We start from the raw sequence: 7,909 nt of genomic DNA on the forward strand, positions 1-7,909 counted from the left end.
AGAAGAAGTGTGCTGGAGGAGGAGGAGCAAAATCCTGGGAGCACCAAGAATGGAGTCCAGAAGCCTCAGGCTCTCTTGGGTTTCTCTGTTTCCGTCCAATCAGTCCAGAGTGGAAGCTCAATTCTCCCAAAGCGCAGCTCTAATCAGATCCTGCCTCAGCTCAAAACCCTTGGGTAAGTCCTAGTGGGCCACAGCAAGAAATGCAAACTCAGCCTGGAGTTAGGTCTCTGGGGTTGGCCAGTCCATCTCTTAGCCTCTCTTAGCCAAGGAGCCCAGCCCTTGCCTTCTTACCTTTGAGCCAGGTCTTTGCTCAGCTGCTCCTCTCCTGAGATGTCTAATTGCCCACATCTTGCCTGTCCTTCGAGGCCTGGCCTTTGCCATCTGGGACAATAATCCATGGAAAGGGCAGGCGCTTTGGGGGCAGACAGACCTGTTCTCTAGGTATTAGTTGAATACCTCTGGACAAGTTATTTTTCCCTCTCAGATCCTCTGTCTCTTCATCCAGAAGACAGCAGCCTCTTGGGTTTGTGGTGAGGATTAAATGAGATCATAGATGTGAAAACAGTACTCTGGAAGCTGTAAACTTCTGTGTGAACGTGTGAAGAGTCATAATTACGGCTTAATCCTTTTATCCCTGCATCCCCCCAACCCCCCCACCCCCGCACCCGCCAACACACAGCAGGCTGAGTGATCCTGAGGGAAGGGATGTAGGCTGCTTCGCCTTTGGGCCTCGAATATTCCAGCATTCACCAGGGCTTGCCCCACCAGCCTCAGCTGCAGGGTGTGGATTTGGAAATGTACCCACTGCAAATTCACTCGAAACTACAACTCCCAGGATGACTCGCAGACTGCCATGGGCGTGGCCACGGACTTAAGCCCGCATCAGGCCCTTTCCTCCATTGTTTTCCCTGGGGATTAGTCTCAGACCAGACAGGGCAGCCCAGGGAGGTGGTCACATGTCTCTGAGGCCCCTCGGCCCCTCCCACACTTCTCGCCATTCCCACCACCACCGCTCCATTTCAGACCTCCTCGTCTCTCCCATGGGATGACAGCTTCTGGGCTCACTAGCTCTGGTCTCTCCCCCTCCAGCCCCGCACTGAATCTTTCTAAAAGTGTAGGTGAGTGTGGGTGGTTCATAACGGCAGCGGCTAACCTTTATGAGCACCTGCTGCATGCCTGGCGCTAAGCGCTCCACTTCCAGATTTTTCAGTCATCCTGCCAGGGAAGTATTATTATTCCCACTCCATTATTCACATGGGGTTCAGAGAAGTAACGTAAGTTGCTCAGAACCACACAGAGTAAAGTTGCTGAAACTGGAACCTATGTCTGTCTGCTACCTTCTCTATTCTGTTTTCAAAGCTTCCTCTGAACCCAGGGTTGCTATCCAAAGAGTGAGAGCCCAGAAGCCCGAGGGTTCTCGTATCTCAGCAACTACACTGCTGGAAAGTCCTCCCAGTTGTCTGATTTAAATCCTTTCTGCCACCAAGCCCCAGTTGCTTCCCGTTTTTCAGGGAAGGCAGTGAGATGGATGACTTCAGGGACATAAAGAAGTGGGTCACATCCCTGGGGACCTGGCCTTTCCCAGGGAATGGGCAGCTGAACAATGGGAGATACATGTGTTGAAAACATCCCTGTTACTACATATATCTACTTCTGAGAGGACGGGGATGCTGACAGGGAGCCCGTGGCCCCCACCCTGGAGGCCACAATCTTGTGGCTCTGACAAGCTAGAGTGCGCAGAGCAGCAGACAAGGCTGGCTGTCCCGGGGCCTGGGGCACAGGGGGCGGGAGGCCAGCATGAAAGGGGGTGACATCTCATCCTCTCAGCCAAAGCTGCCAAGCCCAAGCTGGTTTATTTGCATATTACTTTGCATTCATTTGCATGCCACTTTCTAGAAGGGGCCCACATTCTTCAGCCGCTGCCTCTCTCTCCTCTCCAGAGTCTCTGTTCACTGAACACCCCATTCTCAAACAAGGAGGAAACCTCCAGCAGGCCCTGCTGGGGGCAGTGGGAGAGACCAAGAAGTTGCATCAGGCCTACATGTCAAAGCTGCTGGGGGACACCTTGGTGGCAGAAAGTGCTTCCTATACTCTAACCTCAATTCCCTCACTCCTCTCCTACTCCATCTCTGCCCAGTCCTTCCCCCACCTGATCCTGTATCACCAGGGAGAAAGTCTTCAGGATGGGTCATGGAGTCAGAGGGAGGGGGGAGCCAAGGAGGGCTTCCTAGGGGACGTTTCCTATTCAGAAGCCTTTCCCTAGCTCCTTCATTTTACGAGGAAAAGTCCAAGCCCCTACAAGCCCCTTAGCCTGGCACTTGAGACCCTACAGAATCTGGCCCTTCTGCCTCTCTTCCTCTTCTCAACTCCCTTGTCACCCCTGCCAACCCAAACTCTTTCTGCCCCTTGAACACACTGTGCTTTCTCACATCTACCCATTTTTATAGGCTGTTCCTTCTGCTCTTCCCTCCCTGGGCAATTCCTATCCATCCTTCAAAATCCAGCTCAAACGTCTCTTCATCGGCAGCCCTGGCTTGGTGTGGGCCCCCCATTCCCACGGCTTCTCTCTGCCCAGCACTGTCCATGTAGAGTTGTAAGTTTCCACTTCTGCTTCTCTCATCAGACTGCACACTCCCTGAGAGCGTGGTCTGAGTCAGTGTCCTCTCTGTGTCCTCAGAGGCCAGCCCAGTGGGCACCGAGCAGACACCGGGGGATCTCCGCTGAGCAAAGGACTGAATAGATGAATGATTGGGTGCGGGAATGGAAGCACGCTGGGTGGGTAGACTGGAGAGGCCGAAGCAGCAGAAACCTGAGGAGTGTAGGCTGGACCTGACAGCAGCACGACTGAGGGTGAGACTCCCGGTCCATTAAGACTGAAGGGGGGTATTGCTGGCAGTTCTGCCTCCCCCATTTGGCTAGATCCCAGCCAAGCCATCAGCAATCCCCAGGGATGAGAGGCTGGAGTGGGAAGCAGGAAGAGTGGCAGGAGCTGCTTGGTGGGCAGGGGGAGCTGGGAGGTGCAGGAGCATAAAGGCAGTTAACCCTCACGGAGCCGTCCAGCTCAGGCACCCAAGAGGTCCTGTGCAGGCTTGAAGAGGAAGAGGATGGAGGCTCAGCCCCAGCCTCGCAGCCGGAGGAGAGTGACAAAGCCACAGCCTTGGTTTCCCTGTCTGGAAAGAGACGGCTCCGTGATCTCTGACCCTCTGCTCCCTGGCTAGAAACCCTACATGGGTCCCACCACTACCTTCCTTGTCTGAGCCTTCCAAGAGCTTTTCCTTCCTCACATCTGGACCCTCTGAGGTCCCACCACTGCACCCCCTACCCTAGTCCAAGCCTGAGTCACCTCCATGCTCCCTTCCCCATCCGCTCTCCCAAGCTCTCCAGCCTTTCCCTTCAGAATGCCCTGGTCTCATCTGCCCCTTGGCCCACTTGGCCCCGGACGTCACTGATACTCACGTTGGTTTAGCCTCCACGCTGGCCTCCTGGCCCCCACCCTTACCTTCCAGTTCAACCTTGACAGTGCCATTGAGGCAGCTTTCTAAATCCCAAATCTGATTGTGTCCCTCTGTTGCATAAAACCTTTCTAGACTCCCCCAGGGCCCTCAGGATAAAGCCCAAGAGGCTTGGAGTTCAAAGTCCTGCAGGATGTGGTTCCTGCCTACCCTTCCAGCTTCCTCGTTGCTCCAGGTACACGCCCGATCCCAACCCAGGGCCTTTGCTTGTATGGTGCCTGCCCCCCACCCCCACCCCCACCTGTTAGCTTGAGTCTGGTCTTTACTGCTTAATTATTTTCAAGCTATTTTATGTTAGGAAGCTTAGGAGGTCCCAGAGAGCAGAGCCATTATTGCCTATTTCTTTTCTGCATCTCCCCACAGGGTGTAGAATGACGTGTCCTGAGCTCGGGGAGGTGGTCACACATTCAGCCACCCCCGCCCGGCCTCAGTGGGCCACTGTGTCCCAGCTGCATCCTCAATCACCAGGGGAAGGAAACAGCCACCCACACACACTCAGATGAACACAAATAGACACACACACACACACAAGCCACACGAGCACCAACATACACACTCATGCGCGCTAACACCATGATCACACACCCACACCACAACACTTATGCTAACACAGACACCCACACCCACACACACACGGTAGCACTAATATTCACACACTAACAAACACACACACAAACATGAACACACACGGAATCAAACAACATGCTCAATATTGAGTCACTCTATTTTGCAGACACAGCACACATATTAACACGCATGCCAGTATACAAATTCAAATCCCACCCCCACACACACACCCCTACTCACATAAACTCTCAGAGTCACACTGGGATGCTCACGCACCCTGACGGGCTGCTGCACATCCAACCTCCAAGGACCCCAGAATGCTACATGCCCCTCTAACACCCCACATGTCCCCCTGCACCCCACACATCTATGTACACACACACACCCCCTCAAGCCTGGCACAGACCTGCACCACCACTGACTGGGAGACTTGCAGGCACACATCACTTGCCTGCTACCTCGGCAGCCCTCAGATGGTGGAGGGGCACCTCCACAGAACCCCCCTGCTCTCACCTGCACATGCATCCCGCTGCACGTGGGTGCTCACGAGGCTGGTGCGCAGGAGCCTCATTCCAACCAGCCCCATGACTCTCTCTGGGACAGGGGCTTCGGGGACAAAGTTGCCTAAATTGGCGGCTCTGAATCCCAATCCCCATTCCTTGGAGGGCAGTTGCCCCAGACCTTCTCCTGCTCCAGGGCCACTCTTATTCATAATTCATGTTCTCTCTCTCTCTCTCTACACACACACACACACACACACCCCCTGGTCTGGGACATCATCCTTCTCCAGGGTCCTGAATCAGTCTATCAGACTCCAGGGCTCCTTGGAAACCCCCACCATACCCCCCCTCCAAAGACCTCCCCCACTCCCAGCCCCTGAAGGAATGCTTCACGTTCATTATCAACCCCTCTCGTAGCCACCACCCCTTCCATGGAACTCCAGCCCCAACACGCCCTAGGTTGATGTCAGGCACCCCCACCCTGCACAGAGACCCTCCCCCCCAACCATGCTATAGTCCAGCGACTGCATGCCCTGGAGCAGGATCGATCCTCCCACGTGGCTCAGCTCTACAACAACCCCAGCTCCTTGGAGGGACTTCCAGGACCCTGTCCATGGCACCTCCTGCAGCCACTCATCCGGACACCCCAGCACCTCAACAGTACTCACGGCTCAGCCGGTCGCGCTGCCGGGTACTGCTGGCTCCTGCAGAGGATGGAGTGGCCGCATGCCTGCCCCATCGCTCCTCATCGTCTGCCTCCCCAGCCAGACTAAAGTGGCACCTCGCCCTGTCCACCCTGCCCGGGGTTCCAGGCAGGGCGCCTGGCCCAGCAGGCACGGGGACCAAGAGCAGCTGCCTGTCCCCGACTCAGCCTGGACTCAACACCCCAATCCAGCCCCGCTGCCCCGGCTGCTCCCGCTGCTTCTCGGGCTGCCACTGCCTCTGCCGCTAGGCTGGCTCTGGGAGGAGGTTGGAGCAGGTCTGATAATGCAGAAGGGGGAGGGAGGAGGGAGGAGGAACGGAGAGGCCCAGACAGAGAGGGAGAGAGGGAGGGAGGGGTAGAAAGAGACGCTGGCTGGCAGAGAGGAAAAGAAATACTCACACACAGAAGAAGAGACTGAGGGAGAGAAACAGACAGAGACAGGAAGGGGCAGAGAAACACATGAAGGAGAGGAGAGAGGGATCACAGCCCCATAGAGATCAAGATGGAAATACAAAGAGATCAGAGAGACATAGGGAAAACACACACACAGAGGAACAAAGACAGGGGGAATAAAGAGACAGAAATGGGGGGAGAGAGAGAGAGAGAAGCTGATAGAGGAGCCCAGAAAGAGAGAGATATGTGAGGATAAGGGATTTTGAGGCATTTTCAATGCTTGTGAGCTAGGATGGGATCTGGGGATGAGGGGCAGGTAGACAGAACCCAGACCCTCATAGAGGCCCTCAGGGCAAGGGGACACTCCGGTGCCCTCCTCAAGTATGGAAAGGCCAGGCCTCCAGGCAGAACTAGCTTCACTGGGCTCCCTTACTGGGATTGTATCATGTTCTAGGGGGCATCCTCAGCATGGAGTTGGGTACACAGGAGGCTCAGGGGTTTTTTGCTGATGGTCTTTGGACTCAAAGCCTTGTCACAGAGTCCACCTCTTGGTGGCTCTGTTTAGCCTGGACACTGTGGGAGCTGATGCGTGAGCATGGACTTCTACTAGGAGTTGTGGCACCCAGGCCACAGCACACCCCACATGGCTTCACTGTTCACAGGCTATAGTCATGGGGGAGGGCCTGCTTCACCTCTGCCATGTCCCTGAGGGCAGCTAGACTCCTGATGCCTGAGGAGGAAGCCTTAACCTAATGGAAAAGGGGCATTTTAGGCAATGGGACAGGTAGGGAGTTGTCTCAGCAAAGCTCCTGTTGGACAGAGGAGAGAAAGCTCCACACCTGGAGGCAGGAGATGGGAGTTCCAGTCCTGCTTCCACCACTAACTTCCTCATTCATTCATTCATTCATTCACAAACACCTACCACTGGCAAACCTCATCTGATGTGACTCAGAGTGTGCCTTGCCTTGGAGAAGCACCCAGACAAGGGGAAGCGGTTACTTGCCATGTGACAGAGGGGAGCACAGGGTCTGTGATGCCCAGAGGGAGCCCAGCAGTTGGCAAGCATTTCCAGAAGAGAGAATATCTGTTGGGCTTTTAAAGGCAAGGAGGGGGCCCCAGGAAAAGGGGTGTATTCCAGGATAAAGGACCTATACATAACCCTCACTGAGTAATCCCTGCTGCACACACCAAGCTCCAGCAGAAACGTGGAGGCTGAGTGGAAACCTGACCCTGCTGAATGGTGTGAGGGTGCACAGTGGTGGAGGGTGGACAGGAATGACCAAGCTTGTGCAGGAGGTCTGCCCAGGCTGAGTGCTACAGAAAGCAGTTGTCTGTGGGTTAGGAAGTGTTAGGAAAGAAAATGCGAGGGAGCCTTTGCTTCCCAGTGGGGCCCCAGAAGGTGAAATTTTAAATCTCTGAAAGCTCTGGGCAAACTGTTCCTCAGCCTGGTGCATCCCTGGGACCTCGCCCCTCCATGCCTGCTAGCTAGGAATACATTCTGTGGGCTCAGAAAGCCAAGGCCCTGGGCCATGTCCAGTTTTGGCCTCTCACAGCTCCCCTTTCCCACCCTGCGGAGCCTGGTGGTAAGAAGCTAAGTCAGAGGAGTTCAAAGGAAGATGCCTCCTGAGCGTGGAGGGGAGCAGGTGCATTGAGACCTCGTTTGGCCCTCAGCCTTCTTTCTGCTCTCTTGCTCTGGAAATGATGGTGGAAGCCTCATCCTCAAACATCTGGGATTATGCTCAAGCAAGTCAGGTGGGGGGGAGGGTCTCCTCCCCACCCCACTGCCACACCAGCCTCCACAGTTGCCCTGGAAGTAAGGAGTCTGTAAGAATGAGGTGCAAGATCTAAGGCTATGAGCACTCCAGGACTTAGAGCCAGGCAGGTAGAAGTTCAAATCCCAGCTCTTCTATGTGCCCTGGGCAAGTTATTTAACCTCTTTGAACTTCAATTTAGTTTTCTCACCTGAAAGATGGGTAACAAATTCCAAACTCAAAGAGTTGTGCGGTTTGGGGAATGTCCGCAAAGTTCCTGGTACATATACTGTGTTCCTCCTCTTCCCTCCCCTGAAGAGGTTGAATTGATGGGGCCAAGGGAGTAACAGCCCCAAATGTTGGGGTAGGGGTTCCTGCAAGGTAGTGTGGGGAGCAGGGAGGTGCCGAAAAGAGAGGTCTGAGACTGTCCAGGCCTGCTTTTCCCTCCTCCACCTGGAACTGGCCTGCAAGACGAGCCAGTGC

The 7,909-nt window shown here is 54.9% G+C and overlaps 1 protein-coding gene across 1 annotated transcript in view; it reads right to left on the reverse strand.

The window, feature by feature from the left end:
- The window catches only part of PDE2A (phosphodiesterase 2A), a 90,582-nt gene extending 85,264 nt beyond the window's left edge, over positions 1-5,318 (reverse strand). The window contains exon 1 of the mRNA XM_057750955.1: positions 5,248-5,318. Within this exon, the coding sequence (XP_057606938.1) occupies positions 5,248-5,318 (71 nt within the window). The remainder of the gene's footprint in view (positions 1-5,247) is intronic.
- Positions 5,319-7,909: the final 2,591 nt, after the last annotated feature.

Source organism: Hippopotamus amphibius, chromosome 9 (genome assembly GCF_030028045.1).
Source record: "Hippopotamus amphibius kiboko isolate mHipAmp2 chromosome 9, mHipAmp2.hap2, whole genome shotgun sequence".
NCBI lineage: Eukaryota > Metazoa > Chordata > Mammalia > Artiodactyla > Hippopotamidae > Hippopotamus > Hippopotamus amphibius.